This window comes from Artemia sp. Qi Xiang Cuo, chromosome 14 (assembly GCF_049724085.1).
Source record: "Artemia sp. Qi Xiang Cuo chromosome 14, ASM4972408v1, whole genome shotgun sequence".
NCBI lineage: Eukaryota > Metazoa > Arthropoda > Branchiopoda > Anostraca > Artemiidae > Artemia > Artemia sp. Qi Xiang Cuo.
The window spans coordinates 57,181,734-57,208,940 of record NC_142807.1 but is presented as its reverse complement, the minus strand read 5'-3'; the positions used below and the strand labels follow the sequence as shown (position 1 = coordinate 57,208,940).

The 27,207-nt window shown below is 33.9% G+C and overlaps 1 protein-coding gene across 1 annotated transcript in view; it reads right to left on the bottom strand.

Annotated features, from left to right (window-relative positions):
• Art7 (arginine methyltransferase 7) overlaps positions 1–27,207 on the bottom strand; it is a 62,435-nt gene that overhangs the window by 18,116 nt on the left and 17,112 nt on the right. Inside the window, 3 exon segments of the mRNA XM_089099993.1 lie at positions 216–542; positions 7,876–8,108; positions 13,133–13,348. Coding sequence (XP_088956119.1) covers positions 216–542; positions 7,876–8,108; positions 13,133–13,348 — 776 coding nt within the window.

Sequence of the window (27,207 nt, the reverse complement as noted above, 5' to 3'; positions counted from 1 at the left end):
CTTATTTACTACATATTCAATTATTTCATTTAATTTTTACTTAATTCAATTAAGTTACAAACTATGAATTTTCAAAATTACATTCAGGCTACAGGCCGTACTAATATTCCCCAGGAGTTATTTATGACCCAGGTGTGTATGTTTGACAAACCTAACTCCCACAAGCTATTTTTGCATCCCCAATACACGTGAACTTCTTAAGATGAGGAACTTACTTATTATTGGGCTGGTTTCCTAGTTCAAACCAGAGACTATATTCATCGTGAAATGCTTCTAAAACTAATTCCGCTCCGGTCTCTGACGCACAAACGTCTTTCTGAAGATAATACACGGCTTGCATCCAGTGGTCACGCCAGGGCAGTAGCCCCTTTTTTGCATCTGGATGGGCCCAAACTGGTGCGCAGCTTAATACAATTTCGCCTTCAGGATCCATATCTGTTGTCCACCAGATGAAAACGGCATTCACAGACCCAGGTGCAATTGTTTTTAAATTGGTAACATTATGACCAGTTGAGGGTGTACATGGGGATAGCCAATCAAAACTGAAAATAAGAGCCTGGTGCAATTATTTCTAAATTTGTAAGATTGTAGCAGTTGAGGGTGTACATGGGGATAGCCAATCAAAATTGAAAATAAGAGTCTAGTGCAATTATTTCTAAATTTGCAAGATTGAGACAGTTGAGGGTGTACATAGGGGTGGCCAATCAAAACTGAAAATAAGAGTCTAGTGCAATTGTTTCTAAATTAGCAAGATTGAGACAGTTGAGGGTGTACATAGGGGTGGCCAATCAAAACTGAAAGTATAATAGTTAGATTAAGAGTAAAGAATAACAACATTTCATCCAAGCAATTAAAACAAAGGAAAAAGAACAGAGATGTAATCAAGTACTGAAAAGAATCTGTTACACCATGTGCAATCATTAATTATCTGACCTGTTTTTAAATGGTGATCCATTATTTCAGATTTCCAAACTAAAACATACCCCTCAAAAACTATTAGCATATTTACACATTTTCTCGTAAGTAAATTTGCAAAGTTCTGGAAAATGTGAATAATCACACCCAAATCTGAATAAACAAACCCACGCCCGTATCTTGATGAAATTACTTCATGGAAATAAAAGGCAGAGCTTTCAAGCGTCTGCTCAATTCCGTATTTTTCCCTTGAACTTTGGTCAAGGATGCTTGTGAATGTATGTGTGTGTTTTTTTTGTTTTTTTTTTTGTTTGTGTTGTTTTTTTCCTTTGTTTACTGAGAGTGATCATATCAAGTACTCAGTACTTAAATAATCGAAGTGCTTATTCTGAAACTTTGATAATAATTGACTACACTTAGATATATACCAATATAATTAATAACGCACCTTCTTACGCGTAATTAAAAACAGTAAAAGGTAAAGCCTTCATGTGACATTTTCTTCTTTAGCCAGAAGCCTGTTGCAGGTTGCAAAACACAAATGTGGCAGAGATCAGTCGCTACCGATTTTTGTTTCAAGAAAAAGCACATTACAAGCAAACCACATATATACACAAGCCACACAAGCACAAGCCACAGATCCTCTTACTGCAATATATATTTGTCAAAGCTTATAATTTTTTCTATTGGCCTACTACAAAACATAAAACCTATTATAGACATGTAAGTCACAAAAACATGACTTTTGTTGTAACTTTAATAGATTTTTTTTTTGTAAAAAAACGCCATAGACAAATCCCTTATGTCAGCAAGGCGTCTTTTGTCAGACAGCAGCTAATCTTTCGAAAAGTCTATACTATTTTTTCTGTTAACCTACTACAAAGTCAAAACCTTTTGACAAGTTGTGGGTTGCGAAAAAAAAGTTCCGTCGCTACAAATTTTATAAGAAACAACAGATTGCAAGCAAACCTCATATATACACAAGCTGCGACTACAAAACCTATTTTTATACGCCTTTAAAGTTTTTCTATTACCCTAATACAAAGCATAAAAGCCTATTAAAAAGATTTGAAATTAAAAGAAAAAAAACGAATATTAAAAGTGAGCATCTTCGGCCGCCAAGCCGTGTTTTCTCTGGCTCAGAGCCTTTACCGTTTTTCTATTAGTTAGTCTACTACAAAGCCTAAAGCTTATTGAAAATATGTTGTACGTCGCAAAAACACAACTGCTGAGCGATTTCTGTTTTCTTTTTTGAAAATAGCACAAGATCCATTTTTTCCAGCATTACAATGCAATTATTGTTTTATATACAGAAAAAATTAAAGCACTCATATAACTCAAGTACTTTTCTAAAAACTTGCTTCAACGATTACTTTATTATACATTTACCTGGGCAAGAAGTAGGAGGTATTTGGCTTAACAGTGTTTCCATATTGTCCGAGTCAGCCTATCACCAAGGGCGTATCCAGGTTTTTTACTCATGGGGAAGGACTATCAGCTTTATGGTAGATAAATTAGAATTTAGGATCTGAGCCTCGACAATAAAATACATTCGGATATAAAAGAGCAATGAGTCCACCAGTCAGCCATACACTGTATATACACCGTCAGACACCGTGTATAAGTCATTCACTTTTCTGCTCATAACGGGTATGGATGGCTTTTTTTTCTTAAATAAACATCACTTGGTGCTTCTCGTCATTTTTTTTTTTTTTTTTTTTTTTATGGGGTATGTGAAGTGCCATATTGCCTGACTTGAGTTGTTGAATGGTGATAATTCACAAATAGCAACTTTTTTGTATTGATTGATTCAACTTATCACCTTTCCCCATTTTCGGGCCACGCAACCCTTGGGGAGGAGTGTCTATTTTCATATTTTCTTTGGTTGCAGATGTGTTGTAAATAAAAGAACTCTTAACATCAACGGTACATTCCTCCTTCAACACAAAAGGTCTCGTTTAAAACATCCCGTTTCTTAGAACTAACTTAGCACTAATAAACAATTTCTGACTGGATCTGTGAACTTGATTGATGGTTGTAAAGATTACTGTTTATGACCTTGAGCCAAGGAGTTAAGATCTTATGGAGTCAGAGCTTATTAGGAACCACAGTTGTTAAAATCATGACGGTTGCGGATATTACAAGTTAAATTTAGGAGGACGTGCACTTAGCGCTAGAGAAATAAGCAAAGGCGTTGAAGTCGATTGAAAGGGCACAAACTCTGATTAATTCTAGAGCTTTTATATCCAAAGCTAATTCAACTAATAAAAAAGAAGATACCATTGAATTGAGACAGATCAAGCGGATCCGATGTGTTAGATCAGAACATGTAACAAAAGAAGCTATTGGAACTGAGACAGAGAATATTGGAATTGAGACAGATTAAGCAGGTTCTTAGCAAATGCATATATTATCTCACCTGAGTGAAGGTGGAGGAGAATATTCTTATCATCAGAACATTTAACAAAAGAGGCTATTGAAACTGAGACGGATCAAACAGCTTCTTAGCAAGTGCTTGACTGATGAGAGTTAATTCATATAGTTTAAATACCAGACTAGTTAATTACCAAAATCTAGTAATAATTATTATTTAAAACCTATCAAAATTGTGGGAACGAGTGGGAGCGTGCGACCTAAAACTACGGTAGTAAGATTCAATTTTAGAGGGGGCTTCTCAAGTGAAGCTGTGATATGGCAATGCTGTCATGAGCTATGTGTGTGGCCTGAGAAGGGACTGTAGATGAGGGGCAAATGACCCAATTTCTTCCTTCAGTTTTACTGATCGAAGTTCCTTGGATGATTTTGCTTCAAACAAGATGGGATATGCCTGCCATTGCCTCCAGTTTGTTTTTGCAATGCATCTGGTCTAAGCTCATTTTTGACTAGTAAGTAACACTGATATGTACGAGCATGTACCACAACAAAGAAGTTGTCAGCCCCTCGAAATTTTGAAAATGGCATATCTTACAATATTTTTTTTTTACAATAAAAACTGAATCATTGCGCATCCTATGCGCTTTCAGATGCTTGCTTGAAAGGGGTGTGTTATACTTAAAAGCATAAACAAAGTTCAAATAAACATAAGCTCAGCAGAACAAAGTCAGATAGTCCTCTCTCAAATAGAATGTACCATTTAATTTCAGCTTCCCTTCACTGTTAGCTCTGGCTCAAAGTCAAGCGACCATCTTTTCAGTCCCGGGCGAAAATTATAAGCAACTTTCCAAAATGTAACATTATACTGACCAATCCAACGGGAGGTATACACTTTCTATAAAACTACAGAGTTTAAACCCTTACAAATTTCTTGCAATAAACTGAAACCAGCGGTACAAAAAAAATGAAAAACTAAAGTTTTGCTCCCACAACACAATTATAGTGGAAGGACAGAAGATCGATAAATTTCGTTATAAGTACACCAATGCCATCTGTTTAGTTTTACTACTACTACTGCTAACAACTCACCGCAGCACCAAGCCGCCTGAGGCCAACACAGCTACGCACGCTCTTCCTCCACCCCAATCTATTCAAAGCCTCCCTTTTTACGCCCGCCAAGAAGTTCCCATTTCCTTTAAATCTTTCTTTATGACGTCCTCTCACCCCAGACGGGGACGACCTGCTTTTCGTTTAGCCCTAGATGGTTGGCCGAAAAGAACAATCTTCGGCAATCTGTCATCCTTCATCCGCACAACGTGCCCTAACCACCTTAACCTTTCTTTTATTATAGCCCTAGAGAGCGGTATTGAACCATTTTTTTCGTATAGCCTATTGTTTGGAATACGGTCAGTCAGCCGGGTACCCAGAACAATCCTTAAGCAATTTCTCTGGAAAACATCTAGCAAATCTTCATCCGCTTTTCGGAGCATCCATGCTTCAGAGGCATATTTGACCACTGTCATCACTGTAGCTTCTAATATTCTAATCTTGGTTTGAAGACTTATATTCCTATTCTTCCAGACTTTTTTTAACTGTGAAAAAACACCCTGAGCCTTGGCTATTCTATCTTTAACATCTTCACTGCTCCCACCATCTCTACTAATAATACTACCAAGGTAAGTGAAGCTGCCCACCTGATCAATCTTTTCATTACCCAACGTCACCTTTCCATCTTCACTTATTTCTAGCCTCAGTAATTTAGTCTTCCTAACATTAATTTTCAAACCAATTCTAGCACCCTGAACTCGCAAAACCTCAAAAACTTCATTCATTTTGCTCACACTTTCACCTAGGATGCTTAAATCATCAGCATAATCTAATTCCAGGAGACTTTTTCTTCCCTATTTGATTCCTTGGTCTCCCATTGCCTTTCCTGTGGTCCTTAAAACAAAGTCCATCAAAATAATCCATATAAAGGGGGATAGAACACAACCCTGCTTAACTCCTGATTTAATACAAAACCAGCTGCTAACCTCATTTCCTACCTTAACTGCAGCACTATTATTCTCATACATAGCACTAATCCCTTTAATGTGTTTGTCTGGTATACCATACAAGGATAAAACCTTTACTAAAGCTATTTTATCAAAAGAATTGAACGCTTGCTCATAACCTATAAAACTGAGGACCTAAGGTGTTTGAAAACTAAGGCACTTCTCAATTATTAGCCTAAGAGTGAAAATTTGGTCGACACATCCTCTACCTTTTCTAAAACCGCACTGCTCTTCTCTTAAAACTTTGTCTACGGCATCTCTCAGTCTAAAAAAGTATACTATTACTAAGTAATTTGCTACCTACAGAGACCAGACTAATGCCTCAATAATTACCACACTCATTTTTATCATCTTTCTTATAAAGTGGCTTAATTAAGGTTTTCCTAAAATCGTTAGGTACTTCCCCCTTTTCAAAAATGATATTCATAATCTTCAATAACTTATTTCTAGCCTCAGAGCCACCATATTTAAGAAACTCATTTACCACCCTATCAGCACCTGGAGCCTTATTATTCTTTAATCCTTTTAGTACTGTTGCTAATTCCTCCTCACAAAACAAATCTTCCTTCACATCCAAAGTATCACAAACTTTTTCATTTTCCTCTATATTTTTTTCCTGCAACTCTATCACGGTTAAGCAAGTTCTCAAAATGTTCGGCCCATCTCTCTTTAGTTTTTTTCTTATCGCTAATTGTGACCCCATTCCTATCTTTAACTGGGACAAGTCCGGATTGACTACTCCTTCTCAATTTGTTAACGTGCCAGTACAATATTTTACTATTATGCCGTCTAACTGCATCTTCCAGATCCTCGGCAATTTCGTCCATGGCCTCCACTTCACACCTCCTTAGTTCATATTTTAATGCTTTCTCCACTTTCTTTACATTTGTTTCGTTTTCATACGATCTATCACTCAGATAATTCTTGTACAAGTCCTTTCTCCTTTCTATTAAACATAAAGCTTTTTCACTAATATTCTTAGGAAAGTTCTAGCTTTCTTCCCTAATACACCTTCAGCAACTTCACAAATTATTTTTCTAAAATTATTTCAACCACCTTCCACATTATCAAATTTTAAAATCTCAAGTTTAGTATTCAACTGTTCCTGGAAAGTTTCTCTCAAATTCTCATCCTGGAGTCCACCAACATCATAAATTACCGGGAGGTAGTTACCTTTCCGATATTTCAGCTTTAAATTAACCCTTGACCTACTAGATGTTGATCTTTACTTTTAACATCAATAACAGCACTCCTATATACCCTAGTATCTTGTATTGATCCTGCCAGTCTTCGGTTTACTATAACCTAATCAATAAGGTTTGCTGTCTTACCATCAGATGAATACCATGTTAACTTATGAGCCATTTTATGACCAAACACCGTATTGGTTATAACTAGATTGTTATACCTACAAAATTGAAAAAGTTTGCATCCATTACTATTTTCTTTTCCTACACCAAAATTACCTGGGCTAGGATACCATCTATCCCTATTTCTACCGACATGGGCGTCAAAATATCCTAGTAAAAACATCATATTTCTACATGGGACCTTGTCTATTTGCTCCTGTAACTGTAGGTAAAATTCATCTGAGTCACTAGTATCTCCGTCAGTCGGTTCTACAGGGGCGTATACTACTATAACTGATACCCTTAATTTTCTATTCATAAAATGAGCTTAAAATGTATTCATGTTTTGTTTTAACATGATATACAATCATGAAAACAAAAGAGCACGTGCCTAGTGTCATATTTAATCGCTGTAAATCAAACAAAAACGAAAGCGACCTTACCATTGCCTAATTTATAAAACAAACAAAACAGCATTGGAACTATTTGCCCAGAATTTTGACTCAGATAATTTTAAAGAAATCTCTGAAACAATCGTTTATCAGAATACTCCCAGATTTCAGTCTAGAGCTGAAAAGGATTCGTCATTGTTTTGCTTATCCATTTTAATTTGCTTTTTTTGTTTGGATGATGGAATACTGGAGCATAAAGTTTCTTTATAGTAAACGAGCAGACACGTACGCTCGAATTTATGTATGGGGGGGGGGGGGGTGATAAATTGCAAAAAAACGAATTTTCTGTAAAATTTAGCAATAAAAAATAAAAGCAAAGCCCAAAAAGTAAATTATATAGAAAATGCAAGAAACTATAGAGAAAATATTTAAAAATCTCAAGACACCAGGGGATTGAACTCATCTCTGTTGCGACGGAATCAACTTGGAAATATCCGACTGGAAGCATACCAATTAACAAAAATGTAGAGGATGGACAAGAATTCTTTTTAATTTTGTTTAATAGATACAAAAAGAAAAGAATATTTCAAAATCTGGTTGGGGGAAAGGGGGCATTTTTGTAATTTTCTATTTTGCGATGAAAATAACAATAAATATCCCCTCCCCCTGAATTGGTGCACCAGTTGATAAGCTCGTTATCTATCTTAATCTACTGATCTTTTACTGTTTTCATAATAAATATTTGCAGTGGAGAAATTTTGTCTCATCTGGTAAATATACTCAAACAGTTACCAAAAAACTTCCACTGGATCAGTAATAGCAGTAAAACCTTCAAACAGCAGCTGCGTCATTTGTATGTCATGAACTGCAGGAGCGCCAGAACAGATTTCTGCCTCCGGTGGCGGCATTATACAATCATTTTGTGTCACTTCGATAGAAAACGGTCGATTCCAAGATCTTGCAAGAGGACATTCAACTAGCTGTGCATAAATCCTGGCTCTGGAAGGAACGGATAAGAATTCCTCCTTAAATAGAAATAATAACAACTTAAAGCAGAATTTTGATAGTACTTGGACACAGAAATATTATTCAATGTGACAAATTACACTGGTTAATTCATAGTGGCGATCAATTTTTTCATTGTGTTGCGGGTTCAGGTTTTTCAGTGTGTTGCGGAGCAGCACTACTACATTGTAATATTTTTTTTACCGTAATTCCGAATAATGATATCGATCGGGATTGCGTATCGTGATGTCGCAATCCGCAACTCTGCAGAATAAAATTCCAAATTTCTTCAAGGCTTCTATCTTTAAGGCTTCTTTGGGATTAGCTCAGAAAATGGTTTTTTAGTAATCATCTGAGATAATTACCAAAAGCTATTTTGTAAGCTGATCTCAAGGGGAGGATAAGCATAGTAATTTATGTTCTGCTCTGAATTAAACCAATAAGAATTCTTCCTAAAATAGAGATATATAATAATTTAAAACAGACTTTTGATAGTATTTGGAAACAGAAAGAACATTAATTGTTAGAAATTACATCAATCAATTAATAGTGGCGCTCAATTTTTTCATTGTGTTGCGGGTTCAGGTTTTTCAGTGTGTTGAGCAGCACTAGTGTTGTTGATTTTTTTTCTATTGTCGTGATTTCGTATCGTGATGTCACAATAGGCGATACTGAAGATTCAAGGCTTCTAGGAAATAATTCAGGTATAATCAATCCTAAAATCCCAAATTCTGATATTTTACCGTGATCAGCAGCATGCAGCCCTGTAATAGTGAGAAGTAGAAATTCAAACATATTTTCCAGAATCTTGAGCTCACGGAATCAATATCAATACATTTGTTGATAAGATCAATATATATTTGATCAAACTCCACACCATTTTTTTCAGAGACTGGAACTTCCCCCCAGCCTGCTTGATCTCTTTTTTTATAACTTCTGTTGGTTTGTATTTTAAAAATTTAAAACGAAAAAACGACTCCCACAATGAAATCCTACTCGAAAGGGGAAGATGATTACTGAAGTAACTGGTGAAGAGGTTTATAGTTTTCTGTTGAATATTTATGGAAGAGTGCAGCCAAAAAAGATGCTGATGCTGTTGTCTATAGGGCACAAGAAGGAAGTGACAAGGGGGTGAGGTGCTAATATTTCTGCTTTTTTATTGCATTACGTCTTTTTCTTGTAGAATTGAAACGAAAACACATTAAAGATGGGTAAGATTTTGAGTATCAGGAAATAATTCTGGTAAGGTCAATCTGAAACTCCCAAACTCTAATCTTGTATAGCAATAAGCAGCATACAGCCCAGTAAGGGCAAGAGGTGGAAATTCGAAAAATCATCCTAGAATTTCCAGCTCACGGAATCTTGTCATTGGCATATCTAACAAAAGTGGTTTGCATATCTTGCGCAAACTTGAAAGGAAGTAAATCTATAGTGTACTGGCTGTGCCTTTCCTCTATCAAGACAAAATCCAACCTCTACTTGGACATGGGGGGAGGGTCTAAATTCTGTCATCAATGCATGTACTAGAAGAAATAGTCAGATCTTGACCAAACTTGGTCATAAGCGAGAACCAACGTCCTAGTAAAACATTTTGAAGATTCATCCCTTATGTCACCTAAATGGAGGTAGAGGGGGAATATTCTTATCATTAGAAGATCTAACAAAAGAGGCTATTCGAACACAATCATACTTTCTGGAAAGTTACAGTAAGCACCCCAATTCTTTTGGGTTTGCAGACAAACTCCATCTTCTGGGAAAAGGAGGGAGAGGGATTCCTATTCGATATCATTAGGACATCTACCAGAAAAGGGACTCGGATCTAAATATAAATTTGGGGGAATTAATATATAGCGCCTTAATTATGTATTTTAGGGACTCGAACCCATTGCGACAACTGTTAAGCTTAAAAAAAGCAGAAAGCTCAGAAAGAATAGAACATAGTCATTAGTCATTGTTAGTCATCAATTGTCATTAGATCATTTACCAGAATGGCTTCTCGAGGAAACTTGGCGAGAATCAGGACAAACAGAAGGGCTTATCAAACTTAAAGAAACATCGTGTGGGGTAAAAGCTAATGTAGCAATTAAGCTTCTCAAGAGTCAGAGTCCAATTCAACCTGTGTTGGGAATTTTGGCCCCTAAATTCTCCCCATCAGAATATGAAAGAGAAGGGGTTACAGGACCTTAAAAAACTTGTAGATAAGTAAGATCTAATGTAACAGTTATGCTCCTGGAGGATCAGAGCCTAATCTGACCTGTGTGGGGGAGATTCTCCTTTTCAGAATATTTACAACAGCAATGCTGTTACCCATTAAAGGGTCAATGGGTCTCAATTAAATTTGGAAGGCATTAGCAGCTAGGAAATTTGTTGCACACAGCTGCTGAAACACTTCACAAGACTTTAGCATTGGATATCTAGCTTCATCTATGCTAAAGTTAAAGCAAAATAGATAACAATGCTAAAAATAAATTTACTTCTAGCAGTAATTTAAAAAAAATGAATAATAACTTTGGGATGTAGCATTTGTATGCATCAAAGTACATTTACCAATTAATATAGCCAATCAGGTTACTGGTGGTTTAGTTTAATTTTCATAAACTAGCATTTTCAAACGCCAAAACCTTTGTAAATAGTAAGCATAAACCACTACCAAGTAAGTTTACATATATTTCTATTGGCAGGCGGGGTACAAATACATAATGACAGCAAAACCAGGCACGCTATGCAAACAAGTTTTGGAAACTAAAGAACTGAATAGTAAAATAATGAGTTTTAAAGGTGGATTTGGCCCAAAGATCCCTCGCGTACTAGCTCAACCTTTCCTCTATTTCGCCTTTTCATGGTGTAGTGTGTTTTCTATATTTGCACTTTAAGCCTTCCCTTTGGATTATCAGTATTGTTAAAGATGTGCAAATGTTCAAGAATTGATATGGCTAGAGGAGGATATCTTAAATGTGGGAAAACAAAAGAAAATATACTCTCAGTTAACATGCTTCAAATTCTTCCAAGGAGGGGGCTTATGTCCTTTTTATGATATGTAAGGAGATCTGACCCCATATATTTACCACAGGGATGCATAACCACCCCACCCAAGAACCCACCACCTTTGTGTACGGGTACTTTTTTCCTCTTATATAAAGCACAAAGACAATCGGAAATTCTTAAGAGTAAGGAATCAAGTCAATCTTTTCAGGAAAATTGCAAATAACATCGATATTTTTTGATTTAAATTAATGTCACTTATGCTTTAACAATCCAACGCCGGCCCACTTGTTGACACTATTTTACAATTTCTTTTTTTTAATTTTTAATTCGACTGGATTAATTGCTAATGGTCTGTTAGAGGAGCCTAGAAAACGAAAAAAAGAGCTAATGTCCAAACGAGCCATATTCAAGTGCAAAAGATCTTACTCTTCAAGTTTCTACGAGTTTGTGTTGTGTCTCACAGTTTTATCTGATTTTTCATTCATATGAAGGGGGTGTAGTATTAGACCCCCTGTGTAGTATAAGCACGTGGCATTTCACAGCAATAAAATGTTTCTTTATAATGTGTTTTCAAAACACATTTCTATATTTTCGATCAAGATTAGTTTGAAATTAAATTGAGAAAAAAAAGCACAGCTAGAAGAAATTGAGTTCAAAGAAAAAAAAAATCGGACTTAAATTAATATAATCGTCTATACTTGACCCAGCCTTATAAATGTTTCTAAAGACTCTTATATAGATTTTTAGATTCAACATATTTTGAATCTCCCACTTATTGCTTATTGGTTCTTGACTATTTGTACTGTTAAAAACTCGCCAAAGCATTGCACAGTCTCAGTCAAGACAACGAAAAACACTCCTCCCCCCTCCCAAGCTGTTTAAGAGCTTTTACTTCTCCAAATCCCAAGAAATCTCCAAAAACAGTTCATTTCCAACATTTCATATCAACATATTTTGGGATATCTAATTTTTTCTTTCCCCCTTTTCGGCCCCCTTTTTTCCCCCTATATTGTAACACTATTCTATGAATACAATGTTTTTTTAATTCATCAAACAAGCCCCCATTTTTTTATCGCGGGTCTTGTAATTATTTGTTTGACATTAATTTTTCAGGAAGGTTTTAAAGTTTGCTATCGTAGGTTTCTCGGTCGCGCAGGGTTACAGGTATAAGGTGGTGTGTTAATCGCCCCCCCCCCTAAGACGTCTCTTATAAACAGCTACCTGTCCCAAACCATTCAGGTGATTATAGTGTTTCATTCCTCGTCAAAAATATTACTAATTGGGCTTTATTTTCCATTCTTAATTTTGTTGTAGAACATTTTTGCATTATAATCTGGTTTCTATAACTTGGTTAAATTCTATCTCTGTCTTTCTACTTTTTCTGCCTCACTCTATTTCTTGATATTAACTCTCATTTCAAAATATCAGGCCCCCCCCCTCCATAAACCACGGGTTAGCCCCTCCGCCCTGTCCTCAGATTTTGAATCAAAGAAGTGATTGAAGAAAACGGTTAAAAAAGCAGTACGGCTTTTAGAAGCCGATTCTGGTTTTATAGAAATCTTAGAAAATAATTTATGCATCAAAGCAACGTTTTAACAATTGCGAATATTTAAAATATTAAAACAATAAAACAAGTGATAAAAGTACAATATTTTAATATGAAAAATGAAACTGGTAATCACACCAGCTGCTAAAAAAAACAGATTCTTTAAGAAAAAAAGTGGAGAACCAGCGACTACTTTCCAACAGTTCCAAGTTAAAAAGTGAGCTTCAGGTCCAATAGTTTACGTCTGTGGCGTATTTTTTTAAGCCAATCACTCTGAAGCGTATATCAAAAAGGGAATTTAAATAGCCTAGCCTTTTAAAACCCTGATTAGTTCTAAAGTCTTCCTGTGTGAAATTTTGGATCAATAAAAAAGTTTGATTCCACTTATGGGATCCCCATTGCAAAATATTGAAGCAAATAAAAAGAGCAAATCGTTTCTGAATCACACGTTTTTTAGTCGTTAATATTCTATTTCTCAGGGCTTCAAATGTAAAAGAATTAAATAAAAATTACCTCAAGCAGTTCCTTACGGGCGTGGTTGTAACTTAAAATAGCTCCTTCACCAATAAGCTCGGTATCATACAACTCAGCTACAACAAAGTTGGCTTTCTTGGGCAAATCATTTCCAACAACTAAGTCTGTTGAACGCTTGGGAATCACTTTAATTGAAGCAGAATAACCATTATCTTCTATCACCTTGACCGCACATTCAGAAACAGGAGTGAACGCCTAAAAAGAGTCAGTTACTGTGGGAACGTCCAAGTGCAAAGAAAGAGCTGCATAGTTATAGCAGACTTCATTTTGTTATATGAGAAGTTACTGTATATTGTCTAAGTTACATTCAGGCAGCTTGGTGCTCCATAATTTTTTTAATATTAATATTATATATATCTTTTCCATTTTACTTTTTTATATTTTTATTAATATAATTGCAATCGTTTAAATTTTTTTAATGGTTTTTTTATTAACTAAAGTTATGTAACCCCAGGGGGGTTTAATTATATCACACAGTAGCTAGATTTTGTAATGTGAAAGTACTGTTTTTTTTTGATAACTTCAAAATCTTAAATTATCGACAGGAAAGAATCCGATTTGAACGAGACCAAATGAAGATATTTCGTGAAATTGCTGCTATTCAGGCCTCCCACTAGAATTTTTGTGAAAAATATGAACTTTATGAACTTTTAGCCACAAAAATAAGAACTTTATGAACTTTTGATTGCGCTTTTTATGAACCTATTATGAACCTAAATTTCTGATATGTGCATCTCAGAAACTGTCCATGGACACAAAAAGAGGCAGTTGGTGTTTTTATCACTGTTGCACAGATTCTTCTTGTTTCTTTTTTTTATGAGTTCAGTTAAATGCGTTTAATTTGTATGAAAGTACAAAATAGTCCACTCTACTTGTTCCTTTTTTTGGCAAAATATGACGAAATTAAGTACGACTTTACTTTCGTGTGTTTAACCTGCTCTGTATCCGCTCAACCTCCCTGGCTGCCTCATCTTCTTCGCGCGTCTTCCGGCTCAAATCCTCGATGATGCTTTGTGTGAGGCTTATTTCTACAAAGTCTTTGGCATCTATGGCTTCTTTCAGCTTCTCATTAGCTTCTTGAAGGAGCCTTTCTGCTACTTGTCTCTTCTCCTTTTCAACTGACTTCTTCTCAATCAAATCTTTTTTCAGGTGTTCAATGGTCTTCTTCTTCTTCTTCTTCTCAGATAACATCCTCTTCTTCTTCTTTCCTTTTGGACTCCTCTTCAGCCTGTCTAGATCGCTCAGCTTCCAGGTACAGTTTATAGCTCTGGCACGCATTTCGCCCCAAATTCAACAGCTATCTAGTAATAGGGACTATCTCGGGCCTGTTCTCAAACTTCTTTAGAGCGTCAGAGACTATCAGTCTAGCATTGAGCATTTTGACTTTCATCAATGATTTTTCCTTGGTCATGATCCGACTCTATGAAGGTAGCAAAGACTCAAGCCAGAAAAAGGAAAAGACTAAAAGATAGCTTAGTACAAGAACTAATATCTATATCTATGTATACTATATCTTCTTAGAAAATATAGGGGCAATATAGGAACCAAGTTAGATGTAACAATGTCTTTTTGAACAGAAGAAAATGCATGTTCACAAAACATGCAGTGTTACAGTTTCAAAAGGTTTAGAATAAAACTCTTGCACATACATTTGCTTCGCTTGTCCCTTATAAGAAAAAAGACAACAACCGCAAGTGCTTTCCAGCTGATGACAAGAAAAATATGAACTTTATGAACCTAGGTTAAAAATATGAACTTTTTTCATAATTATGAACCCAGTGGGAGTCATGCTATTTCAAGCAACTATAAATGTATTGGTATAATATTTTTAAAAGTGAAAATTTATAGCAGAATCCCTGGTATTCTATGGTTTTGGCTATGTATGCTTTATACCCCTTACCACTTCTCCTCGAGATTGGTATGAATAATCCTTCTGAAAAAATCGGATAACAGTGGCCCAAATATTTTCTTTTGTGTTTTGACAAACATGCTTCTGAAGCACGTGCACTCCAAAAAGCGGATGAAGGTTTGCTAGATGTTTTCCAAAGAAATAGCCTAAAGACTGTCCAGGGTATCTGGTGGACTGACCGTATTTGAAAAAGTATGCTTTACAAAAAATTCGGTTCTATCCCGCTTACTAGGGCTTTATTGAGAGAAAGGTTGAGATGGCTTGGGCAAATTCTGCGAATGAAGGACGACAGATTGCCGAAGATTGCCTTTTTCGGCCAACCGTCAAGGTATTAACGGAAAAAAGGGTGTCCACGGTTGGGGTGGGAGGATGTCACAACGAAATATTTAAGGGACATAGAAACTTCCTGGGAGGGTGCAAAGAGGGAGGCTTCGAACATATCAGGATGGAGGAGGAGCGTGTGTAGCTGTGTTGGCCTCAGGTGGTTTGGTGCTGCGGTGAGTTGTTAATCGAAGTAGTAATAGTTTTGACCAGAAAGAAATTTTCGGATCGAAGTTTACAGAAAAAATTTACACATTATTCATCCCATACAAAAGTGGTTATCATTGGTGGCCAAAACAGTAACCACCTAAGAAAGACCTATATAAAAACTATACTTATGCGCTTGGTGAAAAATACGCCGTATATCAACATATCAACAGATGGAATTAACTTCAAAACTTGGGTGGATTTGGGTTTAAAGTTGCTAAAGATCAGATGTTTCGAATGAAAATGGTCCCTTGAAAGTTTAAAAAAACAATTCTATACTGTATTACTTTTTGCCTGCCAGAGTGTTTATCGTGAGAGGTCGCAGTAGTGGCCACTCAGTAAAGACTAGTAGACCTACTCCCTACTATACTGAAATGTTTATTGTAAAACCAGCCATCCTGTGCTTTCACACACCTTCCCCATATTTCTTCACGTACCCATTAAAGCTGGATTAACTCTGGCTGAGCTTATAGAGACACGCCTTTGAGCCTCATTCCAAACCAAATAGCCAGCGATAATAGGACTCAAACCCTTGTCCTCATAAACGAAGGATTTTAAGTCTAGCGAAATTTCATAAATCTCGAATTTTGTACTCAAGGCGGGTAAGCTCCAAATATTATGAAGGGTAAATAAAACATTCAACCAATATAATCGAACGTTTTAATTCATATACTGTTATGTATATTTATAGACCATTGATTGCCCACTCCCCCCCCCACACACCCCCCCCTCATTTTGAGTTGTCGTATAAACCTTTCCCACCCGGATTCTTCCCAACCTAGATTTTTTATTGTGAGTAGATCGATTACCCCCTCAAACCCTACAAAACAGCTTACATAACTTTGTGTAAGTGCAGTATTTGACAATCATAAAAAGAACAACAGACACATTTTCAATATTCAAACATTAGCCATTCAAAAAAATGCATTTTGTAGTTATCAACGAAGGGGAATTGCTTTTTTCCCAGATTTTACGAAGAAGAAAACAATCGTTCAGTAACAATAATAATGTATTTTAACCCTCTATACAAATATAAAAAGCACATATAGGAGTAAAAAGAAACAGAAAATTAAAGAAAAATGAATGCACTATCAAAAAAAAACTCAAGAGAAAAATAATATCTCAACTATACAGACAACAAAATCATACTACACACTTAATTAGAATGTTCCACTACACTTATGGAATTTGTCCACACGCTGATTAATTGTTGTATTAATTGTGTGTATTTATCACTGGGTATTTAACATTTAACATTTAAACAATGTAAGTGGAAGCACATAAATTTTGAATGCAATACATATAAAATAAACACAGCTATAAATGATTTTAAAATAAGCAAATAAATATGAAATTAGAATAAGTGTAAATGTGAATTATGAAAACATAGAAAACAAAATTACCTCACAAGCTACTATGGAATCAGCTCCATGTCTAGCTGTCATAAATTAAAGTCGTAAAGTTCCAGTGCCTATGTCAAGAACATTGGCTGACATTCCCTTATTTTTCATCTGAGAAATGACTTTGGCAATGGCTTTCTCATACTTTTCATTCTACAATAATAAATGGCATTTGTTTGAGTAAAAGGGAAAAGTATTAACCCTGCTTTGCAAGACAAAATCATAAGGATTGGATTTAACCAGTAATTAAAAATTCTTTCCATTGCTGAAAATCAAGTTCCAGGAGTCTATCTGTGTCAATGGGAATACAGGCGGTTTTTTTCTTTTCTTTAATTTATTAAATACCCCCACCTTTGTGTAAATTAGTTCATTAAAAACTTTTATCAGTTAAAGGATAGCTGCTATACAATTACCCCTTCTTTTTAAGCAAAAAGTTTTTTTTTAATTTTATATTTTGTTCTATATTTTCATGTATTTCTTATGCTTTTCTCATTTTCCTGAATTCTCCTTTCCATTCCATTTCAACAATTCATTCTAAATTTCGATCTCATCTGTACAATACATTATATTCTGCAGATATATGAAATTTTGTTGTAAAAGCGTAACATTTTATGTCGGCGTTCCCACATCAGGGGCAACGCTATAGCGTTGCCTATAGTAAAGGTCATACGGCTCCGATGTTTTATTATTATTAATTTAAAAAAACTTTACTAAAAATAATATATTAAAATAAAATTAAAGAAAATTTTAAACTTAAGATCAACATATAAAAATACATTTTAAAATAAAAACAACTCACGACCAGAAATTACTATTAAAGAATAAATTAAACCCAAAACGAAGATGAATTAAATAAACAATAATAGAAAAAACATAAACATTAATAATATAAATTAATAAATATATATTATATCGAATAATTATTATACTTAATTTTAAAATCAATCTTAAAACAAAAAAAAAATATATTAATATTTAAGTATAAATGATAATTAAACCTAAAAGAGATTAAATAAACAATAAATTCAAACAACAATGCTATATATAATAATGCAAACTATTAAAATAATATTAAAACGAGCGAAACTTAAATTGAATCTGAACTTCAATCATTAAACGAACAACACTCTCTATACACCAGAGTGTGGATATGACCTCCTTCTCTCACTGTAAAAGTCTAAAACCTACAGAGTCATTGACGCTGTGCTGGAAATCAATTTTATGACAAATATTATCTTTTGTACTTAATAATGAAAATAAAAATAAAAATTATAGTAAAATTTTGAACTGATGAGCTTTCAGCAATTAATATAATTATGCATCAAATATTCATTTTATTTTATTATCTAATTTTAAAGTTGTTAAAGACAAATATAGTTTCACTACAAACAAGTGTTTGGATACTGCCTCCTTTTCTAACTGTAAATGAAAACCAAAAGCTTACTGCGTCATTGGCGCTCAACTTAAAACGAATTATATTAAAAATATTTTATCTAACAGTTCTTAAAGCATTGAAAACAACAATAACAACAATTTAAGATAAATTACTTAACTGTTTGATCTACATAATGTTAGTATAACTTTGCATCAGATATTCAGTACTATGTTAGCTTTACTTCAAAGACTGTTAAAGACACGTATAGATTTAAGTACAGTAAGACTGACACAGCAGGTTTTAGATTTTTGCACTGAGAGAAGGAGGTCATATAAAACCTAGGATCTATAGAGATGGTAATTTGCGTATTGCCTCACGTACATTTTAATTTTACGGTTTACTCATTCTAATAATTATTCGTTATTTTACGGCTGTTTCTATTACATGACTTTTTACACTTATTGTTTATTTAAGTGCTTTTCGTTATGGGTTTCATTTATTCTTTAATATGAAGTTTTGCTCGTTTTTAACTTGAATTTTAAAATGTATTTTTTTATTTTGTTATTAATTTTAAAACTGCCTTTACTTTTTCTTTTAAAAAATTATTTTTAGGAGTTTTTTTTTTAATAATTTTTTTTAGTTTTTTATTTAAAAAATTTTTGATTTAATTAGTCACGGAAAAAAAATATGATATTCATCGTTATTGAAAGGTCAACTATAACGCAACTAGCCTCCTTCCCGTATCCCTTATACACCTGAAGACATCCGAAGTAAATTATGCTAAAGCCATTTGATCCATGCTAAAAAAAAACTTTAAGAAAGGAAAAAAATGTGAAGTTAATATTTAATCTCTCTCGATTTCTAGGAATATTTCTGGGCAACAGTGTTATTATGGAAGTAAAGAGTAATATAATGCCCTAAAATGAGCAGAGTTTATTCAGTACGGGAGGGAGACTCCCGCTGTCTAACCCCACGCGCCCCCTCACGATCGTCGTAACTTTGGTGGGGGCTCATTACTTCAAAATTTGACAGCTCTATTCTTTTTTTTTGAATTCGAACGTGATTCAGGACCACCCGACCGCGACGGGGGAGGGGGATGGAGTCGTGTTTCGGGGAGTGGACCCATGGTCCCAATTATTTATATAAAAAATTTTGTTAATATTTAGCCGTTTCGTGGTTTACTTAGTTTATTACCACGAACTGTGAAAAAAACATTTTGAACTAGCTAAAAGTAAATAGTAATAAACGATAATATAATGCAACAGTATCGCAACAACAGCAGCAGAAAAGTAACTAAAACATAATCAGCAAGGTGCTAAACTAGAATCTTCTCCCAAAACATGCTATATTGCCTGGTATTTGTAACTTAGGTTGTACAAAATAACAATTTTACACCATTGGCGTGGCACAATACTAATTGACAAATTTCAGGGATGCAGGGTTATATATGAAGTCAACCCAAAAGTCAAGATCTGATAAACGTTGCTAATAGTTTCTTTTCATGGAAATCAATTTGAATTTTATCATAAGAAAATCTGTAAAATATTCCTGAGGGACCCTCACCTCATTTTATGTTACAATATACCATGTGTTTCAACTGTAAGCAAGGATCGACATTAAATAAGCCGTCGTCCCTAGTAAAAGTGTTATAAGGGTGGCTTGGATTTCGTTTTCACGGAAATTCGATTTTAATTTTGTCCTGAGGAAAAGAAACTTAAAACAAAACAGAACCTATGTGAAATTGATATCTACTCCCCTTATGATTTCTGGGAATATTTCGGGTCCACGCTGTTATTATGAATGTAAAGAGTAACATTAAACCAGTGAAGGATCTAGGGGGCGAGGGAGCGCCTCCCCCCTAGCGTAGTCTAAAGTAATGTAATTTACTTAATCAACTCAAGTTTACGATAATTAAATTTGCTCCTAACGCAATTTTGTCGGATGAACCTTTTCCCCCCTCCCCCACTTAAATACAATCCCGGTTTGAGTTTTGTTGATCCCGGCCTTTAAATAAATTTGTATTAATAAAATGGGTTCAGGGGCTGTCCCCCGCTAAAATCCCCCCCCCCTCATAATCCTCATAGTTGTTTCAGGCTAAAATTACATTCGAATACACAACACGTGGAGTGCACGTGGCCAATGTTGTTATCCTCATACTTATCCATAGCGTTCTATGTAACACGTGGCCGGATACGTATTTGTTCCAGCAAAGCGCCAATGACGCAGTAGGTTTTAGACTTTTACAGTGAGAGAAGGAGGTCATACCCAAACTCTTGTTTGTAGTGATTTTTGTTCGTTTCAAGCTTGATTTGCATATTCAATTTACGCTTCAATCGTTTTCAGATTTATTTACTAATTTACATTAATATATATAGTATGTTTGTTTGCATTGATTTTTTATTTAATTTATGTTAGGTTTAAGTTTCATTTATGATTCAATAGTAAAATATTTTTTTTTGTTTTAAGATCTATTTTAATATTAAATATAATAATTACTCGCTATAAGATATATTTATTAATCTATATTATTACTTTTTATGTTTTTGCTATGATTGCTTATTTAATTTCTCTTCGATTTGTGTTTAATTTATTATTTAATATTAATTTCTGTTCGTTTTGAGTTTTAATTTTAAAAAGTATTTGCATCTGTTGAGCTTAAGTTTAAAATTTCATTTAATTTTATCTGAAAAACTTATTTTTTGTATAATTTTTTTTTAATTAATTTTTGTTCGTTTTCGATCTAAAAAAGTTTTAAGTTTTTAAAAATTCCTTGTAACAAAATGCAACTTAAAAAAAAATCCAACATTAATCTGAGTATCAAAACTGGTATCATAGTAACAATACAAAAATAGAAAAAAGTGTTTGTGTCAAAATCGGAGTGTTTATTCTCTAAGTTTTGATCTATTTTTAACAAAATTGGTATCTCAAAATTTTCGTCGGATGGGTTTGGGGAAAAAGGGCGTGTGGGGAATAATTAAGCTTCGGTCTCTTTTGACTCTTTAAAATGAACTAGAAATTTCTATTTTCAATCATAAGAGCCCTCTCTGAAGTTTATATGAGTATCCCTTCTATAAGAACCATACATGCCGTATCCCCAGAGTATAACTTATAACGCCTGTCTCTGGGCCCAGGGGGGTTGTGTCGACCCTGGAGTTTTAATATCTGATAGTTGAACTATTTTTAACAAAATAGTCACCTCAAATTTTTATCGGACGGGTTTATCCATCCGTCTGAAATGAAATAAGGTTTGGCGTGAATGTTTTTCATTGACTACTTTTTCAGTATTTTCTTAACAGATTGTCATAGGTCAATGCTCTACATTTGTATTGATTCATTGATTTTAAATAACTAATTTTTTTCAAATGATTAATTAGTTACGAAACGAATCTTACTATCTTTGTACAACATTTCGACCCCGGAGTTTTTGTTATCTGACCCTTGATTTTTTTTTAAAAAAATGACTACCTCAAAATTTTTATCTGATGTATTTTGGGGAAAAAGGGTGTGAGGGAGGGGCTAGTTGCCCTTCGATCACTTTTTACTCTTAAAAACTGAACTAAAACTTTCAATTTCCAATCAAATGAGCCCTCTCTGAAGTTTATACAAGAATTCCTTCCAAAACAGCTATATATGCCCCCCGGGTGTAACTTATGATTAATTAGTATATATAATTATTATAACTAATGATTAATTAGTTATAAAACGAATTATATTACAAATATTATGTTTGTACAACATGTGTCGACCCCGGAGTTAGCGTTACCTGACCTTTGAACGTTTTTTTTAACAAAATAGCTACCTAAAAATTTTTATTTGATCTATTTTGTGGAAAAAGGGCGTGAGGGGTTAGTTGCCCTTTGATCACTTTTGACTTTTAAAAGCTGGGCTAGAACTTCCAATTTCAAATCAAATGAGCCCTCTCTAAAGTTTAGACGAGAATCCCTTCCTGCTCCCGGGCCCTGGGGTGTTTTGTCGACACCATAGTTTTGTTATTTAACCTTTCAACTATTTTTAACAAAATGGTATTTTTAACCCTTGCATATAAAGCACCTCTGGGGAAAAAATATTAAAAAGATATTGAAGCTATATAAGATTTATTCATTCATTTATGTTTGCACCAGTTATCTTTATGTTTGTAAGATAGTTAATTTTAATTTCTGTTCGTCCGAGGTTTAGTGTATTATTTAAGATTAATTTATTTTTTTTTTTATTTTTAAATATAATATGGATTGATTTATGTTTGTACTTATTTCAATATTGATTTTTAAATTTATTATAAAAATTATTTTTATTAAAGGTTTTTTTTTAATTAATAATAATAAAACATTAACTCCTTATATACTTTGCTAGAGATAACTTAATTACATGACTCTTATAAATCAAATGTGATTTTTTCCCGCAACAATGAATGGATCAAAAAAACAGCTTCAAAAGACAGTAGTTAGGCTATTTCATTTGTTGATGCAGAAAGAACAGGATCGTTTTGATTAGACCATTTTTCGGATTTTTTTGTGCCATATAATTTAGCATTTATTGCAAAGTATGTATTTTAACCTTATTTCAAGTATGGCTGTAATTTTAAGTATTTTATAATTTTCAGTTCGAGAGAATTTCTTGGAGTAATTGTATAGATAATTCTTTATCTAGCTTTGATTAGTGTATTTTGATGTGTATCTTAACGTCACTTCTAAATTTATTGAAACTTTTATCTTTCTGCCCATACAAATATTTATATTCTTCCTGTCTTGGGGGGGGGTGCTGGTAGTTTGCACACACATTAAAACTTTAGTGCAGACTGTAGGAGAGGGGGGAGGATGAGGTCTTTGAACTATTAAAAAAAATAAGTCTCACAGTTCTTATTGGAGAGGTTTGTGTAAAACAGGGCATGGAGGGGTGGGGGGGCTAGGTCCCTCCAATCTGTTTTTACCATTAAAAAGTGAACTAGAACTTTCAATGTCCAATCGAATGATCCCTCTTTGAAGTTAATATGAGCATCCCTTCCATAAGACCCATATATACCCCCAGGGCATAACTGACAACGCCTGCTCCCGGGTCCTGGTGGGTTGTGTCACCACCAGAATTTTTGTTATATTATCTTTTAACTATTTTTAATGACTAATTAAAAAAAAAACTTTCCGAAAAATATGTTTTAAAAATAAAATTAAAGGCAATTTTAAAATTATGCTCTGTATCTAAAAATAAATTTTAAAATTAAAGCATAAAACGACTAAAAATAACAATCAAAGAATAAATGAAACCCAACAATAAAACAGATTAAAGAAAAAATAACAATAAAAAACATACATATATTAATGATAAAAATAAATACATATATCTTAGATAGAGTAATAATTATATTGAATATGAAAATAAATATTATAATTAAAACAAATATTTTTATATTAAATTAAAAATGAAACATAAAAAATAAAATAAATTAAATAAAAAATAAATGAAAAAAAACATACAATATATATTGATGTAAACGAATAAATAAATCTTAAAACTAGAAAAACTTAAATTTAAGACTCAAATCAAGTTTGAATTGAATAAAAATAACTACAAACAAGAGTTTTGGTACCGTATCACTGCAGAAGTATAAAACCTACTGCGTCATTGGCGCTTTACTGAAAACAATTCTTTGAAATATTTTTGCTTTTGTAACTTTAAGAAATCAAAATTAATTAAAATTTTAGGGAATAAATATCAGTATATGTATATTAAATTGACAATGTACATTTTTTTCAGTAAACTCATTTGAATTTTTTTCAGTAAAGTACAAATTATATTCTGGATTTTGGAAAGCATAGGGGTTTTGAACCCTTCTCACATTAATCTATGCTCGTTTTGAGTTTGACTCTAATATTTATTTTAATTTTGTTCGTGTTGGGTTTCATTTACTTATTGATAATGATTTGAGGTAGTTGTATGATTGGTCGATTATATGATAGTCTGAACGCCAGGTGTTGAAAATGTGAACAAAACCACGATGGACTGGGGCTGCTACGAAATTTAGCCTACCTTCCACCCCCTAGCTTGACCATGCGAATGCAAAAATACAAATGACACTTGCTTACGAGTGGTGGAACAATCCTAAACTTGACATTTTATTATATTTTGGAGTTTCATGCAAGATAATGCATCTTCCACATAGTTTAAGGTGCAGTTTTCCGATAAAAGAGAAATGCCTAGAAGCAATAAAATGTTTTAATAAAAAACCAAGACTATTAGTTACAAAAAATGGCAGAGTTAAAAAAAAACGGCAAAACTTTATGAGTCTTGAACAGTCTTGGAAAGTATAAACCAAATCAAATTGAATATTAGATATATAATGATATTAATTGTTGAAAGATACATCAGTAAAAGATTTTTTTTCACTGTAATTTTTATTTTCATTTTCAATGATGTAAGAGATGGAAAATAATAAACTTGTAATATACGAGTAATTCGTTTTCAGTGAAACACCAATGACGTAGAAGGCTTTAGGTTTCTACAGTTAAAGAAGGGGGTAGTATCCAAATTTTGCTTGTAGTGAAACTACATTTGTCTTGACCAATCTTGAAAAGAACTAATAAATTAAACTGAATATTCGCTGCATAATGATATTAAGTGCTAAAAACTCATAAGTTTAAAATTTTACTGTAATTTAAATATTTATTTTCAATATTAAGCACAAAAGAAAACAAATGTTATATAATTCATTTTCAGTAAATCGCCAATGACCCAGGAGGTTTTAGGCTTTTGCAGTGATATGATACCCAAACACTTGGTTGTAGCTACTTTTATTCGATTCAATCTTGATTTTCATATTCAATTTATGTTTCACTCGTTTTAAGATTTATTCATTCATTTACATTAATATCTATTGTATGTTTATTCGCATTGATCGTGTATTTAATTTCTGTTCGTTTTAACTTTCATTTATACTTCAATATAAAAATATTTGTTTTAGTTTTAAACTTGATTTTCATAATCAATCTAAGAATTACTCACTTTAATATCTATAAAATTAGTTCACATTATTAATGGTTTTGTGTTTTGATATGAGGTTGTATTTAATTTCTGGTCGGGTTGGGTTTCAGTTATTCTTTAATATAAATTTCTGGTCGTGTTTTTTTTGAATTTTAAAATGTAATTTTAAATACTTATCTTAATTTTAAAATTGACCTTAATTTTATCTTAAAAACTTATTTTTATGATTTTTTTTTAAATAATTTTTTTTATTTTTTGATTACAAGAAGTTTCAAGTTTTTTTGGCATGGGGGGGTGCTTACTTTCCGATTATTATTGACTTTAAAAAATGGATCAAGAACTTTAAATTTAAATCGAATGAGGCTTTTTTCAAAGTCTATACGATTACCTCTTTGATAAAAACCTTATATATGAACAATACACAGCTTGCGTAACATGTGAACAGCGATTGACAACAATGAATGGATTGAAAAAATAGCTCCAATAGGGGGGGTTTAGACCATTTCACTTGCTGACACAAAGGGATCACGACTGTTTGGAATTGACCTTAATAGGAATTTGTGTGCCAAAGCAATTTTACATCTATCACAGAGTTTTCATTTTAAACTTATTATTTGATTATTATAACATATTTTCTATGTGTTCTTCCCATATAAAGCCCCTTCCCATGAGTTATAAACCCCCTTAATAATTTATGCCCCAGTGCATAACTTACAACGTCGACCCATATGCCCGGGGGGGCTGTGTCGACACCAGTGTTTTTTGTTATCAGAACTTTGAAATATTTTAACAAAATGTCTATCTATAAATTTTTATCTGATGCATTTGGGAAGTGGAGGAGGGAGAGGGGCTAATTGCCCTTCAATCTCTTTTGACTCTTAAAAAGTGAACAAGAACTTTCAATTTTCAATCAAATGAGCCCTCTCTAAAGTTTATACAAGCATCCCTTCCATAAAAAATAGCATGAAGGATTCGGAGAATCCTTAAATTACAACCCTTTTCCTGAGGGCTGTGGGGGAGTTGTAATCCTCAGAGACCTAATATCCAGAACTTAAAACTACATTTAACACACTGGCTGTCTTAAAATCTTGGGTGGATGTGTTTGGAAAAAACGTGGGCGTGAGAGGGGGTTAGTTGCCCTCAAATCACTTTTGACTATTACACATGGCACTAGCCCTCAGAATGTACTTTAGATTAAGCCTTTTTTGAATTTTCTACGACAACACCTTCTATACAAACCTTATATGCCCACAGGGCCTAATGTAAAACACTTGCCCAGAGTGTGGGGGGGGAGTTTCCTCTTCAACAAAAAATTGTCACTCTGTACATAAGCGCCGCTCAACAAACGGGCTCAGGCCATATTTGCCGGGGATGTGTTTGGGGACGGATGGGCGGGGGGCTATGTGATCTCCAATCACTGTAGACCATTACAAAGATCAATATCACCTTTAATGTTAAATGGTATGAGCCATTTTTGTAGTTTCGACAACCCCAGCTTATATAAAAACCTTAGAGGCACACAGGGCATAACGAACAAAAAGGGCCCGGTGGTGGTTGGGTGATTGTCCTCCTCTACCATATATTGTCGGTCGGGACATAAGAGCCACTGCCCACCCTATTGTTCTCACCCTAGTTATGGGATGTGTTTGGGAGCCGGAAGAGCGGCGGAGGACTAGTTAACCTTCAAACACTTTTTACTATTAAAAAGGGCATGAAACCTTCGAATTTCCTATATAATTAGCCTTTTTTTAATTTTCTATGACAAATCATTCTATAAAAACCTTATATGCCACTAGGGCTTAACAAAAAACCCGTTCGCTGAGGGTGGTGGGGGCTTGTCCTCTTCAAAAACATATTGTCTATCTGAAAA